Source organism: Camelus ferus, chromosome 1 (genome assembly GCF_009834535.1).
Source record: "Camelus ferus isolate YT-003-E chromosome 1, BCGSAC_Cfer_1.0, whole genome shotgun sequence".
Classification (NCBI taxonomy): domain Eukaryota; kingdom Metazoa; phylum Chordata; class Mammalia; order Artiodactyla; family Camelidae; genus Camelus; species Camelus ferus.
Window position 1 is genome coordinate 109,086,610 of NC_045696.1, and position 26,843 is coordinate 109,113,452.

General features: G+C 41.4%; 2 protein-coding genes across 11 annotated transcripts in view; one reads left to right on the plus strand and one right to left on the minus strand.

Moving 5' to 3' along the window:
* Positions 1 to 19,814, minus strand: part of CEP63 (centrosomal protein 63) — a 48,359-nt gene extending 28,545 nt beyond the window's left edge. For 2 of the 6 annotated variants that reach the window (XM_032488147.1, XM_032488110.1), the window contains exons 1-3: positions 19,130 to 19,421; positions 12,397 to 12,465; positions 11,287 to 11,464 (exon numbers count right to left, since the gene is read on the minus strand). In XM_032488147.1, the coding sequence (XP_032344038.1) occupies positions 11,287 to 11,464; positions 12,397 to 12,465; positions 19,130 to 19,290 (408 nt within the window). In that variant the 5' untranslated portion in view covers positions 19,291 to 19,421. The other 4 variants (XM_032488121.1, XM_032488153.1, XM_032488130.1 and 1 more) reach the window with 4 other exon arrangements.
* On the plus strand, positions 19,509 to 25,906 carry ANAPC13 (anaphase promoting complex subunit 13). 5 transcript variants are annotated; one of them, XM_032488163.1, is made up of 3 exons: positions 19,509 to 19,662; positions 20,965 to 21,093; positions 25,021 to 25,906. In XM_032488163.1, exons 2-3 carry the CDS (start codon positions 20,995 to 20,997, stop codon positions 25,144 to 25,146), a joined length of 225 nt encoding a protein of 74 aa, XP_032344054.1. In that variant the 5' UTR covers positions 19,509 to 19,662; positions 20,965 to 20,994; the 3' UTR covers positions 25,147 to 25,906. The 5 variants fall into 5 exon arrangements, with proteins under 5 accessions (XP_032344054.1, XP_014410544.1, XP_032344063.1 ...); XM_014555058.2 differs by lacking the exon at positions 19,509 to 19,662 and adding an exon at positions 19,826 to 19,998; XM_032488172.1 differs by lacking the exon at positions 19,509 to 19,662 and adding an exon at positions 20,081 to 20,206.
* Positions 25,907 to 26,843: the final 937 nt, after the last annotated feature.

Genomic DNA, 26,843 nt, shown 5'->3' on the forward strand with positions numbered 1-26,843 from the left:
CGTAGGGACTATATCCTAATCTTACACTTGATGAGACAAGCTGAGAGGTTAAATTATTTGTCCAAGGCCATTCAGCTGAAAAAAGGCACAGCCAGGACTCCAAATTCCTTACTTGTTTCATTAGGTCTACCTGCTCTGCAGGGCATTAGAAGGTAACAGCAGCAGAAATGTCCATTAAAACCAATCCAATCCCAACAGCATCATCAGAAAATACATAAAGCACTCACTTATGAAACGAGTTGTTTATACTCGTACTCCCCCCAAGTATAACCTGCAGATGGCCTGGAGCTGGTCACAACAACAATGAACATGAGATAAGAACCTTGAAGTAGAATGTAAATCAACTCTGTCACAAATCACACTGTTTAGTGCAACTGACATTTTTGTACAGCAAAACTTTCTATGAAGTGAAAGATACAATGTACTGATTTACATTCTGGTACAAACCTTTTATCTCACCATGGATCTTTCAACTGAGTAGCACTGGTTTATAGCACAGGACTAACTGCTTCTAGGTCTGAAACGTTCAAACAAATAAATGTGACAAGAACTTAAAGCCCTATATTCTAGTTTTTCTATCATGTGCTGTTCAAAGTAGATTATAAACATGTTATTACCAGTAACGGTGAAGTTACAATTTCACAGACAAACTCTATGGAATAGGTTCCTATTACTAGTGTTTGGTAAAAGCACTTTACCTCTAGAAACTGAATCAACTTTGAGCAACCCAATCAATGAAGCAGCAAAACTACCAGACAGCTACATTTTTAAATATCTTTTACGTCCCCAGGCCAAACTTGTAATCTACAAATCCTTACCACAGAACCTATCTACCCAATCCCTTTCATTCTCTTTAAGGTGTTAAATACCTCGGAGACACTGCAGGTTCCTTCCAGACCACCACAAAACAGCAAATACTGCAACAAAGTGAGTCACATGAATTTTTCAGTTTCCTAGTGCATATAAATGTTATGTTTATACTGTACTGTAGTCTACTAAGTGTGCAAGAGCATTATGTCTAAAAAACAATGCACATATCTTAATTAAGAAGTACTTTATTGCTAAAAACAGAAAAAAGGCTAACCACCATGTGAATCTTCACTGAGTCATAATCCTTATGCTTGTGGAGGGTTTGAAATACTATAGGAATTACCAAAATTTGATAGAGACATGAAGTAAACGGGTGCCAAGAGACTTGTTTGATGCAAGGATGCCACAAACTTTCAATCTGTAAAAAACACAATACTGCAAAGTGCAGGAGAGTGAAGCATAATAGAACAAGGTATGCTCATAATGCAGTAATGCCCTTGACATTGTAACTAACCTACAGAAATAAGTTTAAACAGTCTCCGAGTGACTAAATATTCTCATGATCACACACACACAGGAATTTCCTTAGTGGGTTTCTAACAAAATAAATAACCTAGATATCTATATATATACAGATGACCCCTGAACAACATGGGTTTGAACTGCACAGGTCTACTTATACAGGGATATTTTTCAATAGATAAGCACTATATACAACAACATCCAAGGTTGGTTGAATCCCCGATTCAGAACTACAGATACAAGGGCCAACTGTAAAGTTACATGCGGATTTTCGACTGCACAGGGCATTGGATGCCACTAAAGAAAGCCTGGGTTACTCAAAGATCAACTGTCCAGTGTTTTGTTTTTTTCTAGGAAAGCACTATTGCTTCAATTTACTAAACAGAATTACTTTTGTTTTGCCCCAGGAGAAATAAAGAAGTAGTAACTAAAGTTGCTAGACAAGGAGAACTGACCCTACCTAAATCATCATTTAAAAAAAATCAAATTATCAGTCCATGTACTTTTTTTTTTATCACCTTTTATACATCTGCATGAGGTATAATTTTAAAATATATTCTCAAAAGTCTACCCAAATTTTAAAATAAATTGGTTTAGCAAGTGACATTCTCAGAACACTGAATCCAAAATGGCCAATATTGCTATGTACAGTTGAGCCTTGAACAACATGGTTTAACTGCATGGGTCCACCTACATGTGGATTTTTTTCAATAATAATACAGTACTACATGAATTCTCAAGTATGGAATCACAGATAAGGAGGGTTGACTGTAAAGTTAAATGTGGATTTTCAAGTGTGTTGGGGGTCAATGCCCCTAACCCCCACATTGTTCCAGGGTCAACTGCATTGCTTTGACCCAAAGTGTGAATGGCCAACCATTGAGAGATTCTCTTGAAAAGGAATAAATACTTTGTGAAGCCTAACTCTTTCCTTGTGAGGTGACATGGAACCTTTCTAAAATATCCTTGATAAGTGAGTGTCACCAACAGAATCATAATCTCAGTGGACCATTCACAGAAGCTAAATGACAGCACTAACAAGTGGTGATCCCACTGGTAGGAAAGCCCATCTAAGTGGGGCTTGGGACCAGTGTTTCCCTACGACTCTTCCAGTCCTTCTGAGATTGACATTGATGCCAGAAATTCAGAGGCAATTTCTGCACTTATAAATGCTTTTTGCCTCTCTTCTAATATTCAATGTTCTTATTACTGTACCAGCTAAATTAAGAGAAATGAAGTCAGTCTTTCTTTTCTTTTTTTTAAAATTTTTTTTGTGGAGGGAGGTGATTAGGTTTATTTATTTATTTGGTTTTTCAGTGGAGGCACTGGGGATTGAACCCAGGACTTCATGCATGCTAAGCAGGCACCTGACCGCTGAGCTATCCTCTCCCCGCTAAATGAAGAGAAATCAATGAGCAAGTATTATTAAGCTTTTTCCCCAAATCACCAATAACTATGAGTGGTGAGATCACAAATAATTTTTATTTTCCTTTTTTCTTTCTTTTCCCCTAATTTTCAACAATTTTTTAAAAAAGAGTTTCCTGAATTTTAGTTTAAATCTAACCAAAAGAGATAAATTATTGAATCTGGGTCTTAACTTTTTTTTTTTTTTATTAATAGACCTTATTTTTTTAGAGCAGTTTCAGGTTCACAGCAGAAATGAGCAGAAAATACAGAGTTTTCACATAGCCCTCCCCCCACACAACATACTTCCCTACCCTCAACATTACTCATCAGTGTGGCTTATTTGGTACAATAGATGAATCAACATGGGCACATTATTATCAACCAAAGTCCATAGTTTACATTAGGATTCAATCTAAATGTTGTACATTCTATGGGTTTTGACAAATGCATAATGACATGTAGCCACCACTATGGTATCATACAGAGTAACTCATTGCCCTAAAAATCCCTTGTGCTTCATCAATTCATTCCTCCCTCCCTCCCTCTCCCCAAATCCCTGGAAACCACAGTTTTTTTTATTGTTTCTGTAGCTATGCCTTTTCCAGAATGTCATTTGGTTGGAATCGTACAGTTTGTAGCCTTTTCAGACTGGCTTCTTTCATTTAGTAATATGTCTTTTAAGTTTCTTCCATGTCTTTCATGGCTTGATAGCTTATTTCTTTTTTTTTTTTAACTGCACATGCATTTTTAAATTTATATATATGTACTGTTCATTGTTTCTAAGAACATTTACAGCTTTAGCTTTTTAAACTTACATAGTGTTATCAAAGGAATAAAACCAACCACAAAATAAGAATTCAAAAAGATACATACACCCTGCTGTTAACAGCAACATTATTCATAATTTATATTTATAAATTTATAATCATTTATAATTGCCAACATATGGAAGCATCCTAAGTACACATCAATAGTTGAATAGATAATGAAGATGCAGCATATATATGTAATGGAATACAGCTCACCCATAAGAAGGATATTTTGCCATTTGCAGCCCTTCATTCACTTTTTTTTTTCACTTCAAAATCCAGAACTTTATAACCAGCATGAACATTTTCATTACATCAAAAACATCAAAATACCTAGAAATAAACTTAACCAAGGAGGTTACCTATCCTCTGAAAACTGAAATGACACACAAAATTGAAAAGATTTCTTGTGCTCTTGGATTGAAAGTATCAACACTATCAAAATGGCCACACTACCCAAAGCAATCCACAGATTCAATGCAACCCCTGTCAAAATAGTCACGACATTCCTCACAGAACTAGAACAAACAACTCCAAAATTTACAAGGAACCACAAAAGACCCTGAACTGCCAAAGCAATCTTTTGTACGCGTCTGTTTTTTTCCCTCTTTCTTCTTTTTGTTTTCTTTCCTTATGGTTTGATGACTAGAGAAGGTCTTTTAACATTTGTTGTAAAACTGGTTTGGTGGTGCTGAAATCTTTTAGCTTTTGTTTATCTGTGAAGCTTTTGATTTCTCCATCAGTCTGAACGAGAGCCTTGTTGGGCAGAGTATTCTTGGTTGTAAGTTTTCCCTTCATCACTTTAAATATTGTCATGCTGCTCCCTTCTGGCCTGTAGAGTTTCTGCTGAAAAATCAGCTGATAACCTTACAAGAGCTCCCTTGTATGTTATTTGTTGCTTTTCCCTTGCTAATTTTAATATTTTCTCCTTATCCTTAATTGTGGTCAATTTGATGACTATGTGCCTTGGCATGTTCCTCTTTGAGTTGATCCTGTATGGTACTCTCTGTGCTTCCTGGACTTGGGTGACTGTTTCCTTTCCCAAGTTGGGAAAGTTTTCAGTGATTATCTCTCCAAAAAGTTTCTCAGGTCCTTTCTCTCTCTCTTCTCTTTCTGGGACCCCTATAATGTGAATATCATTGTGCTTCATGTTGTCCCAGAGTTCTCTTAAACTATCCTCGTTTCTTTTCATTCTTTTTTCTCTTCTGCAGTAGTGATCTCCGCTGACCTGTCTTCTAGCTCACTGATCCGTTCTTCTGCATCATTTAGTCTATTCTTGGTTCCTTCTAGTGTGTTACTCATTTCAGTGATTTTATTCTTCAACTCTGGGTGTTCTTTATATTTTCTAACTCTTTGCTAAAAACATCAGTGTGTGCACCTATACTCCTCTTGAGTTCTCTGACCATCTTTGCCATCATTACTTTAAAACTCTTTCTCAGATAAATTGCCTATCTCCTCATCACTTACTTCTGGGATTTTATTTTGTGCCTTGGCCTGGGGGATATTCCTTTGCCACCTCATATCATCTATCTTTCTGTGTGTTTGTGGATTCCTTCCACAGGCTTTGGGATTGTTGTTTTCTTATTTCTAGTATCTGCCCCTGGTGGATGAGGCTGGACTAGAGGCTTACGCAGGTTTCCTGGCAGGAGGAGCTGGTGCTTGTCCACTGCTGGGTGAAGCTTGGTCCTGGACCTCTGGTGGGCAGGGCCGTGTCTAGAGGTCTTTGAGACCCAGGAAGTCTGCTGATGGTGGGGCTGTGTTCTCACCCTACATGTTGTTTGGCTTGAGGCTGTTGGGTGGGGCTAGGTCTTGGTGCTAATGATCCAATCAAGATGTCAGCCTCCAGGAAAGCTCATATAGATGAACACTTCTGGAATGACCACCACCAGCTTTTATGTACCCTGAGTGAGCTGCAGCTATCTCCCATGTCTCCAGGAGACCCTCCAAATCCAGCAGGCAGGCCTGGCCCAGGTTCCCATGAAATCACTGCTTCTGCCCTTGGACCTGGCACATGCGAGCTTCTGTGTACGTTTGCCAAGCAAATGGAGTCTCCATTTCCCCCAGCCCCGTGGGGCTCCCGGAACCAAGCCCCGCTGGCCTCCAAAACCAGGTGTCCTGGGGTCTCCTTCTCCTCCCAATGCTGGAACCCCAGTCTGGGGAGCTTGACGTGGGGCTCACTCCTGTGGGAGGGCCTCTGTGACTTAACTATTCTTCAGCTTGTGGGTCACCCACCCGGGGGTTATGAGGCCCAATTATATTGCAAGCACCCCCGTCCTAACATCCTGCTGTGATTCTCTACGTTTCCAGTCACAGAAGATCTATTTTTTTTTTGCTAAGTTCCAGTCTTTTTTTCTATGGTTGTTTAGCATTCAGTTGTGGTTTCGTTCTAGTTGTGAGGAAGAGGTGAGCTCCTAACACTCATCCATCTTGACCTGGATCCCTGGGGCTTAACTTTTTGTAGTAAGCATACAATGAGGCCAAAAACAATATTCACCAAATTCACTGATTGTTAACATGAGCATGTAATAGAATGAAGTTTTACAAAGATCATGTGACATACTTTATATTTTTATTTTCTAAATGACTTATGTATGTATTACATGTGACAGAGGTAACATGATCCTTGAAACAAATATTAATATTCTTATGCCATTTTCACCAATGAATTTTTCTTCTGAAAGAAACCATCAGAATTAAGATAGTGTAGAAACTATGTTGACACACAAATGCTTTCTCTGGGTTATAAACATGTATCACTGGTTCAAGATGGCAATGTAGGAAGATCCTGAACTCACCGCCTCCCACAGACTCACTGGATCTACAGCTAAACATGGAACAATTTCCTCTTTAAAAAAACCTAAAGGCTGGTTGAGGGATAACTATATATTGGGCAAATGAGAAGAAAAGCATATAAAATCCTATCGGGAAGACAGGGACACAATCTCACCATAAACCTCACCCCTGGTGTAGCAACTAACAACCAGAAGGGAACTCAAAACCCAGAGCTTCTCCCTGAGTAGCAAAGGGTTCAAATCCACATTGGGCAGCCTACCTTTTAAGACATGAACTTGAGACATGAGCCCCCAGTAAGCTAATATTTGAAAACCAGTGAGTCTTGTATCACAAGACCCACAGAACAAAAGAGATCTGAGAAACACCTTTTAAAGGGCTCATGTGCTCAGACTCACTCACCCCAGGGCCCAACTCGGAGGAAGCCAATCATGCCTAGATTTAAAGCAGACAGCCCACCTGCTCTTATTAAAACCTTAGCCTGAGGGGCAGGCATCTGCTTTAACACACACATCTAGAAGTCTGCTGGAACACTCTCTGGGAACAGACTGGCAGGCACCACCTTTGCCACAATCTGGAGCACCAGTATCTCCTGGAAGGGAGCCTTTACACACATCCGGTTTCCTGATTTCTGCAGCTGCTGCCCAGAATATGACTCTTGACTACTTGGCTCTGGAAGCCGAGGGAGCTTGTGGGTCCTGTGGGACTATAATAACGGGTGTCACCCGTCATGCCCCCGTCTGGTGCCCGGATTTTTGTGACTGCTGCTAGGGGATGCCTCTACATCAACTGGTTCTGGTGGTCAGTGGGACTTAACACTCATGGGTCCTACAGGACTGTAGCCCAAGGAACAAGAGTTCTTCAACAGCTATCACCCCCAGGGCACAGCAAGAGGCAACAGACCCAAGGGCTCAGTCTTTCTGTAAAGGGGGACTATTAACTGATCATGACTGCTGCCCAAAAGGCAAGCTTCTGACCAGGCACGCATCTGGCGGCTCGCTGTAATCCTTTCTAGAGACCTTGGAGGGCAGGTGCTACCTTCGCTCTCCCAGTGCTGCCTCCAGTGCACCTGTGTCTCCTAGAGGGTAGCTACATATGTGCTAGTGCCGAAGCCCAGGGGATGCCCCTTGACTGACTAGCTCTGGCGGCTGGAGGGGCTTGCATTCCTGGATCCCACAAGACTGTGGCAATCAGAGGGATATTCCTTGGCAGGCTACCAACCCCAGGGCACTGCACAGAAAGGAGAATGAGGCACATTCCCCGGAATTTCTGTGAAAGAGTCCTCTTCACTTATCCTGGACATTTGTCCTAAGGGCAGGCTTCAGCTCTGGGTCACATTTAGTGACCTAAGGAGCTGCTCTCAGGGAACGCAGGCTGTGGATGCCATCTTGGTACTCTTTCTCTGCCTTGCTCCAGCCTTCTGGTATCTCCCAGAAAGGAGCTTATACACTCATCTGGAGCCCACCCAGTGGACACGTCCAGAGCGCCCGGCTCTGAAAGCAAATGGGACTCACCCTGGCAGCCCCTCAGGACTGTATATATTTGCATACTTTAAAAAGCTGCTGCCTGAGGGTCTGGCTTCCAGTCAGCCTGAATCTAGGTGCTGAGATCCTCCACTTTGAAATGGTGACAAGTCTTGGCACATCCTCAGCTACTGGGAGCTATTAAAAATATAACAGGCTGGCTGGGCAAGCACAGAGGTTTTAGAGATAACCAGGAGCTGAGGCAGGGCTGAACAACAGGGCTCATCTCCTACACAAGCCACCCCTGCAAGGCTGGAAGAGGTGGTGGTTTCATCTACTGGACTGAAACCAACAGAGAGTTAAGCAGAATGAAGACAAAGGAATATTTTCCAAATGAAAGAACAAGATCAACCTCAGAAAAAACCTTAATGAAATGGAAATAAGTAATTACCTGATAAAGAGTTCAAAGTCATGGTCATAAAGGTACTCAATGAACTGGGAAAAAGAATGAACACAGTGAGAACTTCAATAAAAAGATGAGAAATATAAGAAAGTACTGACTAGAAGTCACAGAGCTGAAGATACAATAATTGAACTGAAGAACACACTGGAGAGGTTCGACAGCAGACTAGATGAAGCAGAAGAAAGGATCACTCAACTCAGAAACAAGGCAGTGGGAGTCACTCAAACAGAGCAGCAAAAAGAAAAAAGAATTTAAAAATGTGACGACAGTTTAAGAGACTTATGAGACAACATCAAACAGATTAATACTCACTTTATAGGGCTCCCAGAAGGAGAAGAAAGAAGAGGGCAGAAAACTTATTTGAAACAATAATGGCTGAAAGCTTCTCTAACTTGGAGGGGAAAACAGATATCCAGATCCAGGAAGCCCTGAGAGTTCCAAATAAGATGATACCAAAGAGACCCACACCAAGACACGTTATAATTAAAATGTCAAAGTTAAACACAAGGATAGAAGTTTAAAAGCGGCAAGAGAGAAAAATCCAGTTCTGTACAAGGGAACCTCCACAGAACTAGCAGCAGATTTTTCAGCAGAATCTTTGCAGGCCAGAATGCATGATATATCCAAAGTGCTGAAAGAAGAAAACTTCCAACCAAGAATACTCCATTCAGCAAAGTTTTCATTCAGAATTGAAAAAGAAATAAGAGTTTTTCAGACAAGCAAAAGTTAAAGGAGTTCATCACCACTAAACAGGCCTTATAAGAAATTTTAAAGGGACTTCTGTAAGCTGAAAAGAAAGATCGCTAATTAGTAACAAGAACACATATGAAAGTGTAAATCTCACTGGAGAAGTAAAAAATCAAAAAATACCTTGAGAAAAACAAAAATGGAAATGTAAAATACCAAAATTTATGGAATACAACAAAAGCAGTTCTGAGGCAAGTTCATAGTGATAAATACCTACCTCAAGAAACAAGAAAATCCTCAAACAATCTAACTTTATACAGCAAGGAAATAGAAAAAGAAGAAACAAAGCCCAAAGCTTGTACGAGAAAGGAAATAAAAACTAGAGCAGAAATAAATAAAGCCTAAAATGACAACAGAAAAGATCAATGAAACTAAGAGCTAATGATAAGTCAAACTGACAAAACTTTAGCTTAGACTCACCAAGAAAAAAAGAGAAAAAACCCAAATCAGAAATGAAAGAGGAGACGTTACAACTAACACCACAGAAATACAGATTAGAGAGACTACTATGAACAATTACATGACAACAAATTGGACAACCTAGAAGAAATAGATAAACTCCTATCAACATACAAGCTACTAAGACTGAATAATGATGAAACAGAAAATCTGAATGGACCAATTACTAACAAGTAGATTGAATCAGTAATCAAAAACCTCTCAATAAACAAAAGTCCAGGACAGGACCAAATGGCTTCACTGATGAACCTTACTAAGCATTCAAAGAAGAATTAATATTAATCCCTCTCAAATTCTTCCAAAAACTAGAAGAGGGGGGAACTTATCCAAACACATTTTATGAGGCCAGTACTACCCTATACCAAAACCAGACGAGAGCCATAGAGAAGAGAGAGCGAGAGAGAGAGAGAGCGAGAGAGAGAGAGAGAGAGCGAGAGAGAGAAAGAAAGAAAGAAACGAAGCACTCAAGACAGCAAGAAAATGAAGAAAGAAAGAAAGCAAGAGAGAAACGAGCAGTAAAGAGAGAAAGAAAGAGAGAAGAAAAGAAAGAAAGAAAGAGAGAAAGAGTTACAGACTAATAACCCTGATGAACACAGATGCAAAAATTCTCAACAAATATTGGGAAAACTGGACAGCCACATGCAAGAGAATAAAGCTGGACCACTATCTTACACCATACACAAAAAATAACTCAAAATGGTTTAAAGACTTGAACATAAGACCTGAAACCATAAAACTCTAGAAGAAAACATAAGCAGTAAGCTCCTTGACATAGGTCTTCGTGCTGGTTTTTTGAATCTGACACCAAAAACCAGAATCAGTAAAAGCAAAACTACACAAGTGGCACCACGTCAAAGTAAAAAGCTTCTGCACAGCAAAAAGGCAACCTACTGAATGGGAGAAAATAATTGAAAATCATGTATCTGACCAGCGACTGAGATCCAAAATATACAAAGAACTCATACAATTTAATAGCAAAAAAGCAAACTATCCAATTAAAAAATGGGAAGAAGATACAAACAGATATTTTTCCAAAGATGACACACAGATGGCCAACAGGAACATGAAAAGATGGTCAACATCACTAATCATCATGGAAATGCACATCAGAACCACAATGAGATAGCAAATCACACCCTGCACGATGGCTATTATCAAAAAGGTAACAAATAACAAGTATTGGCAAGGATGTGGCCAAAAGGAGCCCTTGTGCACTGTTGGTAAGAATGTGAATTGGTGCAACCATTACGGAAAATAGTACAGAGATTCTGCAAAAAATTAAAAACAGGACTACCATACAATTCAGCAATTCTACTTCTGTGTATTTTTCTGAAGAAAACAAAAAATTCTAATTCAAAAAGATACATACACCCCCATGTTCACTGCAGCATTACTTATAATGACCAAGATGTGGAAATAACCCATCTATTGATGGACGAATGGATAAAGAAACTGTGGTACATAGAGAATATTATTCAGCCATAAATAAAAAATGTTGCCATTTGCTGCAGCATGGATGGACCTTGAGGGCATCACACTAAGTGAAATATTTCAGACAGAGAAAAACAAATACCGTATGATCCCTCTTACACGTGGAATCTAAAAAACAACAAACTCATAGATACAGAGAACAGATTGGTGGTTGCAAGAGGCAAGGCTTAGGTAAGGGGTGGGAGAAATGGGTGAATGGTGTTTTGTTTAAATAAATTGATTTAAAAATTTTTTTAATGTTTCCCTCAACAAATATTTAAGAAACATATTTATTATAAAAGGCAAAGTGAAAATATCAAAAAGAGCAGTGAATCATCTGCTTTACCTCTTTGTGTTTCATATCCAACTGGCTCCTGAGAGCCTTAAGTTCCTGTTCACGGATGTCCAAGCAAGTTTCAAGAGCATGTGTCTGTCCTTCCCACTCAGATTTTTTATGAGCTACCATTATGTCAATCTGTTTCATGAGCTCCTGTAGTTCTGCTTCACAGGATGTCAAAAATCCCCTATAAATAAGAACAAACCCTTAAGAACGTATGTCCAAGTGGCTTTTCATCCTTCACATGTAAAAATGCAGATGCAGACCTACCCGAGGTGGAACAATGACAACAAATAAATTATCAGAAGCAAAGAACAGAGTCTCTGAGCTTGTCCTTTTAATGCGCATAAACGGTGATTATTTATTCCACAGGACAGTCTGTCTTCCTCTAATAGCCAACCTAAAGCATAAGTTATTTGGTCAAACACAAGGTTGACGTTTGAAGTCTGGCTTGTGAGTGAGACTTCCACAACCAACAACAGCCCTTCTGTATCATTTTAGGTAAGCTTTCAGCAAGAATCCAGGCAAGCCTATGTCACTCTCACAGCTAGCCAAATTTTTATCTTTGGAAACAAGCTGGCTATCAGGAGAATGACTATACAATTTTAAGAGCTGTTTCAAGAAATTCATCCTTGAGCCAAGTGTATTTCAACTATTTCTTTCCGCCTTATTATTAGAAACTTAGTGCAACCTACCTTATTACTGTAACTTACTGATATCCTTCAATGTTTCAGGAGATGCCTGACATTGCAAAGGTAAAAACAGAAGTGGACACAGATGTGCTGCACTCAAAGAGGTTTCCAGGAATGACCACAGAGAGAGAACTACTAAGGCTTAAGTACTTTTTTTAAAAAGCATGTGTTCTTAGAGTCACAAAATCTGCACAGGCTTTGCTTTTTAAGAGTAGAAAATTTAAAGTGGGATGAAGGCAAGCGTTCAGCTTCGCACTGCTGAAACGAGGCAAACACCCCAGAGAGATGCTGTACACAACATGACACGGATCAGCCGAGCTTTTGCTCCCACTTCTGCTTCTACACCCAAAGCACAACAAGGTCAGAGGCATAACTCAGATATGCTTTTTAAACTCAGTGAGAAGCTTAGGGTCAAAAGCCAACTTACCCATCACGTCCCCGATTTTGTATTCCTTCCAACAAAGCCTCCATCGCCAAATCCCCTTTGTTTTGGCAACTGGGAAAGCAAAACAGTCAGTCAGGAGAAAATTCATTTTTTTATGTTCTAACTTTTCAACTTACAAACTTAAGAATGTGAATGAATGCATACAAAAAATAATGAGAAAACGCAGCACTTCTTAGGATGACTGTAGAAACAGTCAAGGAGCATCTCTTCAAGAAATACTAGAACCAAACACATTTCAGACTAAAAGAAAATAACTTAATATGATCTGAATTGCTGTCGACAGTCCCCCCGCACAACTGAAATCAAATGCCACACTGTGGCATCCCTACGTCCTCATGTAAGGGTGGGCCCGGGGCGGGATGGGGTGCTAGAAGCAGAGGGACACCGACACTTACAAAATGAGAGGAAGAAATTAGGGGGTCACACTGGTCAGAGTAAAAGTGTAGTTTTTTTTTTTTAAACAGATATTGTAAAACAATTAAATGCCCTGAGCTTGAGCTCTTTGGTCCATCACGGGAGAGCCTATTCACCCTCTGGATGACAGGCCCATGAAGCTCCTAGAACACCCTCCCTCCCCTGAGAGGCAGCTGTGTGGGCCCTCCCTCTGCACGTCATTGCTCCTGGTCCTTAACAAGTTCTTGCAGAGGAGTTACACCACACTGCAAATGTTTTCTGCACATCCTTTTCCCTTACTATTCAACCCTCTAGGTCAGAAAACCAGTTTTGTTCATTCCCGCAGCTCCAGAGCTTAGTGCAGCATTTCTACCTGGTCTGAGCTGGAGGCTTTTGGCTGAACTTACCTCAATTCCCCTCCCTTTCTACCTCCCCAACTACGCAAACTGGAGAACCAGAGAGAGGAGTCTAGCATAGAAAGAGGGGACGGGAGATGGAACAGATTCTCATAGAAAGGGAGAGACACACCACAAAGAACGGAAGGTGAGAAGGAGAGAGGAAGGACCACCCTTAAATTCGGAAGTGCCAATGAGTAGTACCTGCTATAGGTTTCTCACCTCTTACCACAAATCTTCAAATTTCATCAACATCAGACTACTTTTCACTCCTGAGAAACAGCTTTTTTCCTTAAACCTTCATAAGCTCAACCGTGAATTAGTCTTTAGATAATTCCCAAAGACTGGGTGCAGGTTCCACCCCTTTGTCCTAATGCCTTGTGTTCAAATTATACTGCTCTGAGACGAGGACTCCTCCATACAACAAAGAATTCAGTGTCGTACTAACCACTAGATATATACAGATGAAACAGCCCCTTTCAAGGAATTAATAGCCCAGTATGGGAAAGAAAAAATTAACCAAAATGTTCCCCTAGTGTGATAAATGTAGTGACAGAGGCATACATAGGGTGTCCTGGAGACACAGGAGAACAAAAAGACTGGGAAATACAATCACAGCATAGTATTTGCATCTATTTCTAAAGTTACTAACAGGAGTATTAAGTATTCACGCACAAATATGGCAGAGGAAATTTTTTTCCAGTTGATTTATTCTTCATATTACACCAACATTAGATAAAACGAAAACCTAAAGAAAAAGCTTTTCAGGTTCTACTCCACTTTCTTTCAAAGGATGATACGGTCAATTACAGCCCAGCACAGATTCTGTGTTTTGATCCACTCTAGGGAACTGAGCAGCAGTACACAGTTCCCACAGCACCATGTAGGTGGGGACCCAGGATAGAGTCATGCTCTGCAACTACCTAGCTGTGTATTCTTGGGCTTTAGTTTTTACCTCTATAAAGTGAGGGGCATGACCTGTATCATCTCCAAGGTTTCTTCCAGCTTTTTATTGGGATTCTAACAGCCAATTACACGTCTACTGTATCACACCCCTGAAAACCCTACAAGGGTATTTATTAAACATGTAGGAAAGTGCTATTCCTAAGGACAGTGCTACCAGTTATTCACAACTACCATTACTAAAATTATACTTCTTTAGGTCATGTCATTCTCAAATAATACATTTAGTAATATATATTAGTAATACAGATTTAGTAACATACAATACATTAGTATATTTTCTGGATGACACTGTTTAGTGATTAGCAATATTTATAATAGAAGTTAACAGTCACTGAATGCTCAACTGTTCTGTCTTGTTTATACTGTCTAATTCAATCTTCATAACATTCATAAAAGATAGGTAATGCTACTCTGAGGAAACTGAGACTCGGAAGGTTAAATAACCACTATAGTCCTAGGATTCAAACCTAGGCAGTGTGACCAAGTTCCAGCCAATGTGCAATCGTTACATATTTTACAGTATTCCAGATCTTAAAATACATCAGCATAGCTTCTTTTGATTTAATAATGCCTTCTTAGCATAAACAAAACCAAACCAAATTGAAGTCTGGACACAGGAAAAAATATAAACTGAAGGATGGCATCACCACCAGACGGCCACTAGATGGAAGCAGCACAGTAGTGAAAACGGTCCACATGGGGGAAAACTGCCATTTCAGAAATCAAAATCATGGTCTGAGACTAAGACAAGGACATCTGTTCTTTAAAAAAAAGTAGGGATCCAGGCCGGGGGAGGGGGATGTTAATATATTAACATTCTCTGTGGAAAATAATCTTACTAATATAAAATATTTTTACGATTAATTTTTTTTAACAATACTTTCACCACCTGCTTGAGCAGCTGACAAAGCATCAGTTCTCATCCCTCAGGTAAACAGCAAGGACTCCGATCTTCTGTGGACTTCTCTCATCTGCGTATCTCCTGCTATATCTCTGACTCTTTTCCTAACCAACCTGACCCTCATTCAGCTCCATTCACTGTGTCACTTTGCGTTCTTTTTTGGCTATGGCATGTGATTATTATGTAAAGTTTATTCTCTGTCCATAATATTAAGTACAAATTTAAGTAATTACTGTTTGATAATCTGCTACTCTTTGCCACTAACATAAATGTTAATGTAGTTAAGTGGAAACTATGTAGCCCTATGACTGGTACAGGACAATCTTAGTCATTTCTGCAGTCAGACCAAGACATCAATAAACAGAAGTTATTAATTATAACTCTCCTTTGGAATGAAGCCTGTTTTAAATCAGTGAAATGTGGAATGGGATGGTTAAAGGAAATAAAGGCTTTTTCACCAAGTCTGGGAAGCAGGGAAAACATACTTTAAACCTTAGAGAAGAGACTCCAAAGAGGGTATCAGATAATGGGCAAATCTTTGAAATTCATTAACATATTGGAATTGAAATTGGAGGATAACTATGCTCTGTCCCCTACCTGCCTTGATATTACAGTGATTACAGAAATCTATGGCTGTGTCAGATATACTGTGACTAAACTGTGGCTGCTCCAATAAATAATCAATGTCACTTACCACTGCCCAGGAGTTTTCCCCTTAAGTTTAAGTAGGAACCTATCAGATAAAATATCAAAGAAATTTTCCAAAATAAAAATGAAATTTTAAAACACTGTCCAAACTATGACTTAAAATCCAGAAAGAATAAGGGAGAAGACTGAGAAACCTGAGTAGATAAAAATACACTTTTACATGGGAAGAATGCTGTAAACAAAGTTGAAAGATAAATGACAACATTATCTGGACGTTTTGTCATGAGAGCTTAATTATCCAGATATATAAAGAGCTTCTAAAAATTGAGGGGAAAAAAAAGAAATCTATAAAAAAAATGAGCAGAAGATATATGAACAAAGAGTTCAGAGAAAAAGAAATGCAGATGACCTTAAACATATGAAAAGATGCTCAGCCTTGCTCACAATAAGAGAAATACAAATTTTAAGTACACTGAGTTACCCCTTCTTCTATATCTGGTTAACGAAAATTTAAAAGTCTGACAATACCCTCTGCTGACAAGGCTACGGGGAAACAGGCATTCACATACTTTGTAGGCGGGAACGCAAAATGGTACAACTACAGCAGAAATTTTCGCCATAGTTAGCTACTAATACATATGCATTTACCCTGTGATCCAATGATGCCACTTCTAGGACTCTATCCCAAACATATGTTGGCAAGAATACAAAATCATACATGCAGAAAGATGTACACTGCAGGGCTATTTGCAATAGCAGGAAGCAACACAATTGCCCATCAACAGGGGACTAGCTGAATATTCATCCACCAATGGAATAATACTATGACACTGTGAAAAGGGGAAACAATTTCTACATACTTCTATGATGGGATCTACAGAGTATGTAATACTAGATGAAAAAAGTAAGATATGAAACAGTACATGCAAATAATACCTTTTACCTAAAAAAGGAGAAAACTATAGATATACCATATAAATATCAATTACATTCCATGTATAATAGAAATATTAAAATATATTAAATATATATAACTATACACACATATATAATATATAATGCATATATATACTGCATTTGTTTTTATGGAAGTATAAACTCAAAACTGGTAAATATGATCCTTTAAGGAAGGGAAATAGAGTAGAGAAACCAGGAATGAAAGCTAAACTTGTCTAAATGTACCTTAACCTACTGGCCAACAGCGGGACAATGTGAGTATCCCCCACCCCAAAAAAACCCAAAAACCCTGCACTAGGTTGAAATAGGTTAAATATATTCAAGTCTATACATTCATGATGATTAAAAAAAAAAGGCAAAACCCTCTACAAACTGTATTAAAACTGAGGTAAAAAGTTCTTCATAAACAATTTCCAGCTAATAAATACAGAAGAATGATAGAAAATCACCATATTGCAACCCCTAATGCAATAATGGTTATAAGCAATCTAAATCCATGGAAGTATCTCACCATTGAGAGACTCATGGGGAATTTCATGATAGATGGATTGGCTGACAACACCTGAACCCGCTATGCTGCTCAATCTTAACATCACAGAAAAAGAGGAAAGTCAGACACTACGTGCCTCTCTGAAGTCTTTTCCACCACCTATGAAATCTCACCCCACCCTCACCCTGCAAAGAGTCAAGGCTGAATCTGATCAAGCTTCTAGATCAGAGATCAACAGAACTTTCTGCAGTTATGGAAATATTTATACATACACCATTCAAAGAATCGTCATTAGGCAGGCACCTGTGACCACTGGACACTTGAAATGTGGCCAATTCGATGAAGGAACTGAAAATTTTAGTTTCATTTTAATTCATTTAAATAGCCACAGCTGGCTAATGCCTACTATTTTGGAGAGTAAAATTCTAGATCTTACTACTGGTTTAAAGGAAATAAAGGGAATACATGCACACATTAAAGATAAATCTAGAATGTTAAGAGAAAAAGGGAGGCTATGAAACTGCTATATCAAAAAAGACTGAGAAGGTGTATCAACCCAATGCAACACATTGATCTCTATGGCATTTTGACGCAAACAAGTTAATTCTATGGGATAGCTGGGAAAATCTGAACTCAGACTGAATATTGACATTATGGGATTTTTATTAATTTTCATAGGTGTGATGATAGTACTGTGGTTTTGTAAAACTCAAAACACAAACAGTTCTTGAAGAAAAAAATTAAGGTAACATAAAAACCAAAAATTCAATTTCTGAAACTATGTCAATGTTGGCTTTAATTGAATTTCAGATCACGTTGGCATACATTTATAAGCAAGAAGCTCTGATAAAGTGGACTACTCATGCTGTCATCATCTGCCACCACTAGTACATAAGTGAGGACAGGAAGGACCAAGCAAAGGTATTCTATCTTTTAATGCGACACAAGTGGCATCAGTACAATTAGCATAGACAATCACTACAAATAACTTTTAAAACCTGAAGTTTTAAAACATTCAGTGTGACTGAATGTTTATAAATATTTAACCCACTTTTAACTTCACTATTTCTTACTATATCTGATGACTGATAATGATACAGTCAAATGGCAAGATGCTCGAGATAAAAATCAACCTAAATACAATACTACATTCCAAATAAGAAAATACATACACTTTACTATATCATTAAGCTACAGCTATGATCAGTATAATCTAAATATTTGAAGGTATCTCAACTTAATGATTCTTACGGTGATTTCCTCTTCACGTATAGAAAATAAAATCAAATGCAAACATGCGGGGACTGTATAACCACAGGGCACTAACGCTACAATACTGCTTTATTGAAGAAAGAAAAAAATTTTTTTTCCAAGACTGGCTTAAGGAATCTTCTGCAAGGCTCACGGAAAATACTTTGTGCAAATAAGTCTACTATAACTATAAATGAAGACTAGTCACTAACAGCAGGCTCATCCTTACTCTTGGATGTTGTAAGGGACATAAGAAAAACATTATAAGCCTAGATTTACTGCCTTCAAATATCTTCCAGATTAAAGTGTTCTAAAGCCGTCCCCTTTAAACCATCACTCTTATCATTTATTTCCCATCCCTGATCTGTATGGAGCAATTCGTGAGTTCTGGGTTCCCCAACTTCAGTCCTTCATGATTTCTGCCCTACTTCCGTGCCTCCTGTACTAACGTTAACGTTTTTAACCAACTCGTGTTTTAAAACTCGCTAAACTTCCCACCCATAAACGAACCGCTACCACCTGCCGTCAATGACCTAAGTCGCAACAATGCTAGGAAGCTAACCAGATGAGGCAGCCCAGGCGCGAGGGCTGTGCCGGGGGTCCCTCCCCTGAAGTGGAAGACTGGCCCGCGGCTGACTCCGCTCGGGGAAGATGAGCAGCTCGCCCACCCCGCCGCCCTCCCGCCGGCCCGGCCTCCAGGGAAGGGCTGACCACCTGGCTGGCCCGGACGGCGCGCCGAGGGAGGTCAGATCGGGCTGCGCGGGTCCGCAGGACATCCGCGGCAAGGCCGAGGGGCGGGGCGCCGGGGCGGAGCCGAGGCGGCGGGGGCGGGCCTGGAGGCCAGCGGGCGGCAGAGGAAGCCCGCCCCGGGCCATAAGGCTGCTCGGCCCGTGGCCCCAACACAGCCAGGACTGCCTCCGGGCCGGGACACGGCCGCCCCTCGCCCGTCCGACGTTCGCACATGCGGTTACAGGGCTGCCGCGAGCGCGCCCCGGCGGCTTCCCGCCGTTACCTCCGGCCGGGGGCGCGCACGCGCGTCACCGCCAACCTGACGTTCCGCCTCCGTCGTTGGCACGTTCGTTCCACCCCTGCCCCTTCACTTTTAATTGAAGCGTCCTCCCTGACTCCCCCCTCCGCGCCCGCAAATGGGCTCACCCACATCCGGGGATCGGGGAGAAGGCGTGCGGGTCACGTGACGCTGAGGGTGTGGCCCGGAGAACGCGGGAGCCGTGCTGGGCCGGGTGCTGGTAAGGTTTTCCCGCACCTCTAGGCTAAGTCTTGGAGGGGCGCGCGTTCGGGCTTCTGCCGCTCCTCTTTGCCGAGGCCGTCGTTTTCACCTCATCCTCGTAACCACTTCTCTTATCGCACGTCGGGCGGAATGGAGAGGGACTTGCTCGGCGGTCCTGCGCATCCCCCGCTTCCGCATTTGGTATATCCCGCCTCTGGGCGGAAGCAGCAGCCGTGGGGCGGCCTCCTACGTCTGTACGGATGGTGGTGGCCTGCGAGGGCCATTTCTAGAGAGGGAAAAGGCGTTCCAGCTTTGTTCAAGTAACTGCATTAGTTAACGGAACTCAAAAGCTGAGGTGAATAAAACTGCCCCCGCCCCGGGGAACATACTCACCGCGTGTGTGGGAAGACCACGTGACGGGCAGTGTAAGAAGCTCCCGATTGGGAGCGTTCACTGCGCCGGGGGAACAGTGGCACCCGCTTAGAGGAGGGGACCGCACTCTCCCTGGCGCTTAGAGAAGGCCTCTTGCTGGAAGCGACGTGGGAGCGCAGTTACTTAGACTGGTTAGCTGGGGGAAAAGGAGGAAGACAGAGCATTCCAGGCATTGGGACAGTCACATGTGTAAGAAAAGTTTTGTTCAGGAAAGTGGTTAATGGTTCATTCTGGCGAGTGTGGCAAGTGCTTGGAACAGCGGCCGTGTCCTGGATTGTCTCGATGCTTTCCGCTTTTAAAGCCTTTTAAGAGTGAAGGCACTTTAGCGCCTAACTCTGGAAATGGGTTGTTGAGCCTATGAGCTGACGCCCAACTTTGAGTTTGGAAGGAAAAGTAGGTGTTAGTGAAGGGGCAAGGAGACCCTTAACTGCCAAGGCTGGAAAGTATAACAGGGTTAGAGGTGTTTAGAAGAGAAACAGGTGAAAAAAGATTGAGGGCAAATTGGGGAAAGATGTGCAGAGTCATTGATACAAAATTTACACCTGGCAGTTGGAAACAATAATACCTGAGCAATCATTTACAAAGCCAGCTTGTTGAGTGGAGGTAAGGATAAGAAGGAACGGTTCAAGGGCAGAATGTGTGCTGAAGCTGGAGTGATCTGAGAAAACTTTACAAAAAGCTGGAATCTGTGTGTGACTGGGAAAGTCAGCTGGGAGGGACTGTGATCTTACAAATAAACAGTAAGCTGACAGATGAGATGAGTCTTCTGCAGAGTGATATTACGCCAAGAGACACATCCAGGCTAAAAAAGCCTGGAGAAGCCAAGTGCTTGATTGCATCATCTCCTCATTCATCTTAATGTTTAAGAAGTAATCTCTTTGGCTTACAGATCTGGCAAGATCAGAGCTGCTGCAGGAGCATGGACAGTGAGGTACAGAGAGATGGAAGGATCTTGGATTTGATTGACGATGCTTGGCGAGAAGACAAGCTGCCTTATGAGGATGTTGCAATACCACTGGTAGGCTATGATTTGTGCTAGGGTGGTGGGTTAAAGGTATGATCTGAAAGACCCTAGTAGAGGTAAGACAATGGACAAATAAACTAGTAAGGCAAAGAAATCAAAACTGGGGAGTCTTCTAATTCTAGAAGCCTCTGGAGAGCATTTAGTTCAACTTTTTATTTGAGGAGAAATGTGGTTCAGAGAGCTGGTGGACCAGCTCAGTTAGGGATCCTGCCAGAACTGAACCCCAGAGCTTCCGAGCCATGTTCTGTCCATCACACCAAAGCTAGTAAGCCACATAGTGAGAGTTTAATGCATATGGTGAGGAGGAACAAGAAGCAGTGGCCTATAAACTTCATTTCTCCTCTGCCTGTCGTTTGTCAGTTGACATTTTTAGAAACTCACGTTTTGGAACACACAACTATCCTAGGTTCCCTGGAAAATAATTCGGAAGACAACCGACTTTTCTTCATTTGTACTGAGACCAACAGGCTCTTTTCTTTCCTGATCTGGATAATTCTCCTGTTACTGGTCTGTTAACCCTCTTGTAATAAGTGATCTAAATATTTTGCTTGAATAAATGCTTATTGAAAATCGTATTTATGTCATGCAGGCCTAGCAAGAACAGGGACAATTTTTCTTGAGAGCATGCCAACTGCCATGAAAAGAGCTGTCAATAAAATAGAGCTTGCAGGCAGACTGCTGCTACATTTACTTACAGAGAAATGACATTCAGCTCACTTCCACTTTCAGTTAAGAATAAGAGATAGTATATTCAATGACTAATATGCATATCAAAGAATAAGTCACAGCTTATTCTTAGAAAAATAGTCAAAAGAGAGAGCATAATAATTATAGCTCCACTTATTGAATATCTGTCTCGTGCAATGGATCAAGGTTGAAATCTGACATACAGTATCTCTAATCCTTAAAACAACCTCCAAGGGAGGGGGGTGATGTTATCCCCCTTGGATAGGAAGGAACTAGAATCAAAGAGGAGAACTTGCCCAAAGGCTGGTAGCTGATAAGCTGGACCTCACATCTAGCTCTGTAAGGCTCCAGTTCCTGTTCTGTGGAATTCTGTTGGTTCTTTCATTCCACGAGCAGTTCTTTGAAGCCTACTTTGTCCAGTAAGACTGGATAAACACAAGATACAGTTTCTGCCCCTCGAGGTCTAGAGAGGCAGCGTATATCAATAAATATTTGTAGTAGTAAGTAGTCTAAGTCAGGTCGTGAGCAGCTACATAGTATGAGAAGTGGCTGCCTGGTGGGCATCAGGAAGCGTTTCAGGAAGAAAATAATGTTTAATCTGCTCATAAGGGAGGACCAGAGGTTTAGTGGGCGTAGGTAAGGGCCCTCCAGCAGAGGAGATAGACATGCAAAGGCTCAGAGTTTTGAAAGGCTGTGGGAGACGGTGAGGCATTCGGTATGGATGGAGAGTACTTATGTAAGGTAGGAAGAAAAGTTGGTCTTGGACCCAATTGTGAGAGGAGCATTGATGCCCTGCTTAACCCTTATCCTGAGGACATCCTTTAATGAGTGGTCTTCAAAATCGAAATCTGCCATGCTCAAATACATTAGAAAATCAGTTTAGCAGCATTGTTACAGAATGTGCCAAGGAAAGACAGGACAGAAGGAGGTGACAGGGCAGTGTCTAGACAAGGGAGGAGGACCTAAACAAAGGCAAGGGAGTGGAGGGGAATTGCTGAATTCTGGACATGCGAATAGCAGGATTTGGGGACCGTCTGTGTGGAAGGGGTTGAGAGAGGGAAATTTCCATTTGACTTCCAGGCTGTTGCCTGGTCCTGTTGCTAATCCCTGTCTTTCCCCAGGGCTTGTGATTCTAAGGCAACGTGTATGTCAGTTAGCTTTTGCTGCTGCCTAACAAATAACCCCCAAATTATAGTTGCTTGAAACAACAGCTATTTATGTCATGATTTTGTAGCTCATTGAGAGAGTCTTCTGATCTTCACCAGCTCGGATGATTCCTGCTGGACTTGCTGGTGTTTTGCAGTCAGCCAGCAGGCTGGGTGATTCAGGACACTTTGACATGTCTGGCAGTTAGCAAGCTGTGAGCGGGGGTGATGAACTGACTGGGCCATAGTCTCATTATCCAGCAGATTAGCCCAGACTTCACATAGTCATCTTAGGGTTCCAAGGGCAGCATCAGAGGAAACTGCAAGGCTTCATGGAGTCTAGGCTGTGAACTGGCCCATGGCATCGCAGCTGCTTCCTGGGAGCCACAGCAAGTCACATGGCCAGTCCAATCCAAGGGTGAAGAAATGAACTGTCTTTTCAGAGGAGCAGCTGCAAAGAATTGTGGCCATTTTTGCAGTGCACCATAGGAGATGGTTGTGTTTGCCATACTTTATGACACTTTGTTTTCTAAGCACATATGCAATTTTATATGTTGGCATTCATTGCAGGAGACAGTAGTGACCAAATGAAAGACATTCTATTTTAGAACCAGATAAAATTAAGTAAGTTCTGAATTAAATAATTGATTAACCAAGGACTCGTTTATGCTTTGTCAGCTCTAAGTAATTATTGAAACCAAACTCTCTTCAAATGCATTCTTACTTTCGAGTAAATTTGTACAAGTATGTTTGAATCTGAGTATTACATTTGTAGATCAAGATGTATGTGATTCAGGTATACTTGTACATATTGTGTAAGTAAATAATTTCATATATATTAAACATCATACATTTGAAGGAAAAAAATTATTATATTCATATTCTGCAAATTGGAGTCCAGTGGGGAATCCTAAGTCTGGATATTGGGTAATAGTTTGCTACGCTAAAAAAAAAAAAAAGTAAATCCAAATAACTGAAAAGAAATATATTGGTATCAGTGAATTCTAGTACAAAGCAGAGTTTCAGTGATAATAAAGTTAAATTTAAAACATAAGTAAGCTGGAAGCTCCAGTGGCACAATCGGTTAGGGCGCAGTACTTACAAAATGTAAGGAAACTATGGAAAGATCTCACCACACATACAAAAAAATGGTAACTATGTGAGGATGGATGTGTTAATTAACCTTAATTCAGTGATCATTTCTCAGTGTATACCTATACATCGTTGTGTAGTACAGCCTTAAACCTACACAGTGTTATATGTAAGTTAAATCTCAATAAAGCTGGAAGTATACATGTATAAGGAAACTAGCCCAGATTCTGCACTGGGTATGGCCCGCGGCGGACCGTTTTAAGAAAACCGCTGATAGGATGTGTTGTTTTGTGTTGCCCGGCTCCACCACTAGGGGGAAGTCTCATCTATTATGTTACATTTTCAGGGCTCCCCATTTAACCTCCATTATAGTATAGGCAGGTTGGATACAGGATGGTTTTTAATACATTTCTTGTGCTTAAGTAATGTGCCGGCCAATGTGGTATTCTATAAAGCAGCTTCCCGAGAAAAGATTTGGGACTGGCTCTTTTCAGTATTCTAGCCACCAGTAAGGATAGCAAATATTCTTTGCACTGAATAACCCCACACAGTGCTGAGCACCCGACTTCAGGCCCCTCACTTAGTCCTCACAGCAGTCCTGTGAGGTGATGGCCACTTTTCCCTCCCACTGCCCAAGAAGAAACGAAGGCTCCGAGGGTCTGAGTACCTTGCCCGCATAGCCCAGCACATGGGGAGTCACGGGCTTGGATCCCGGTGGCTTCCAGAACCCCGTGTCCTTAGCCACACTGCCTCCTACACAAGCACCAGAGTCATACCGCCATCACTCCTGACGAGGTGGATCAGGGCACGTCTGAGCGATACCTTGGATAGCTCCTCACGTTTTTTAATTCTGGCTCTTTCCTTAGGATACGATTCTGTTCATTTTGCTGCCTGTTTCTAGGAACTCACAGGTTTTAATTCTAAGTGCTCTTGAGTTTTAAGGGGTTTGTTACTGCCGAGTATGCTGTCGTTCTAAATGTCCATTGTACCTTTTCAGAATGAGCTTCCGGAACCTGAACAGGACAACGGCGGCACCACAGAATCTGTCAAAGAGCAAGAGATGAAGTGGACTGACCTGGCTTTACAGTACCTCCACGAGAACGTGCCGCCCATGGGAAACTGACGCCTGGCCGCCGTTCCTGGGCGGGTGGTTTTAAGTACACAGATACAGAATGTTTTCCTTCAGTCTCCTAATTCACATCTTCTAGTGGTAGATCAACACTCAAAAATGTACATCCACTTACTTAGTGGCAGCAAAGTGGGATGTGAAAATTCTCACCAGGGTGAGAATCTGATTGAGAGTCTCAGAAATGCAGGGGGTTTGGCCCTTTGAACCTAAAGTTCTTTATTTACTAGTTTGTGTTTGAACGTGAGTCATTAAACATTTGCCTTTAACTCTGTGTTTGCTTTACTGTCAGAGTTTAACACTTCCCAACTACTTATATGTGTCCTGTGACACAGGTGGTTGAAGATACAAGATGGAAAGGCGAGGAAAGAGGAAGCCAGCCCTGGGGAAAGTAGCCCACTTCTCACGTAGCCCCGCCCTGAGTGGGTTGTGTGGAGTCTGTGGTTATAGTGGGTTTGTTGATAGCCCATTCACTGGTTACTGGGACTCCTAAGACCCCCCATGGTATTTTTCAAACTTTGGATAAATTTACTGATTGAACAGTATCTGACAGTTAACCTCTGTTCTCCCTACAACTTCCTTTGGTGCCATTGGAAAGGCGAGATGGACCACTAGTTTCATCCAGTAACAGGATTCCCTACTTTCTCAAAGCCCTTTCAGGTAATAACTGAAACACCATGGAGTCAGTATTTAGTTAGACGTTTGTATAAGAACTTGTATTTTAATAAACACCTTGGTGGACATTTATCTCCTGGAATTGCTTGCCCCTGTGAAGTGGTGTCTTTCTTGTGGGAGAGTCAGGTAATTGAATCTGTGGGAAGAGGCCCTGGCTTTTATATCTGTATTCCCACTGGAAAATGAAACATCAAATAACTGAAATCTCTCTTTTCATAGTTTTTTCACTGGGTCATTTTGTTTATGTAGCTTTTAGGAGGAAGACGTATACCACAAAGCAAATGAGCTGATTTTAGGGTTTCTGTCGGAAACTTGGTTGTGACAGCTCACCTGTAATCCAGACACACCCAGGCTGATCCTGTGCACCAGTGACTTGCCTAGAGGTCACTCATCTCAATAAAATCCCCAAGTCACCTGTCCTTCGATAACTGGAGAAAGACAACCCAGTAGAAAGCAGAATTAGGATTTTCAGAAGAAATATTTTATACCAAGGGAAAACAAAGCTTTCCAAAAACTTAAAGTACTTTGAATGCCACAGTTCTTCCCCATTCTAGTTAAGTGAGGGTTTTACTACAACTTTATTTGTGGTACGTAATACCTGAGACACTGAGAGCTAGTGGTTGTCCGTATGAATCCAGCCTGGCCTATGGGCCCAGCCTTTCCCAGGAATACTGGTCGACCAGTAAAACGTGAAAGCTGCCTAGGTTCCAGCTGAATGAGAGTGTGATACCTGTACGCAGACAGCTGTTCCCCTGCTTGGCTTGTGAGTCTCATCTGAGAACTGCCCCTCTGCCAAGTGATAAGGTGCCAGAACCATAGCCCATTGTATGAGGAATTAGGTGACCAACCCTGGGCCAGTCAGATTGTCGACGGCAGGCTTTGAATCTGCCCATCTCGGACTGGCTGGAAGATGACAGCGGCCATCATAGGGCGGCTTTTCAACCATATGTTCTGAAACACCCAAGGAGGAAAGTGCAGAGGGAGGCTGAGAGGCTGTGTCCCTGCGGCTTTGCAGTTGG

Coding starts and splice junctions, on each gene's coding strand:
- ANAPC13 (XM_032488163.1), top strand. CDS start 20,995: ATGGACAGTGAGGTACAGAGAGATGGAAGGATCTTGGATTTGATTGAC. Junction 21,094..25,020: donor AGGATGTTGCAATACCACTG/GTAGGCTATGAT, acceptor GTACCTTTTCAG/AATGAGCTTCCGGAACCTGA.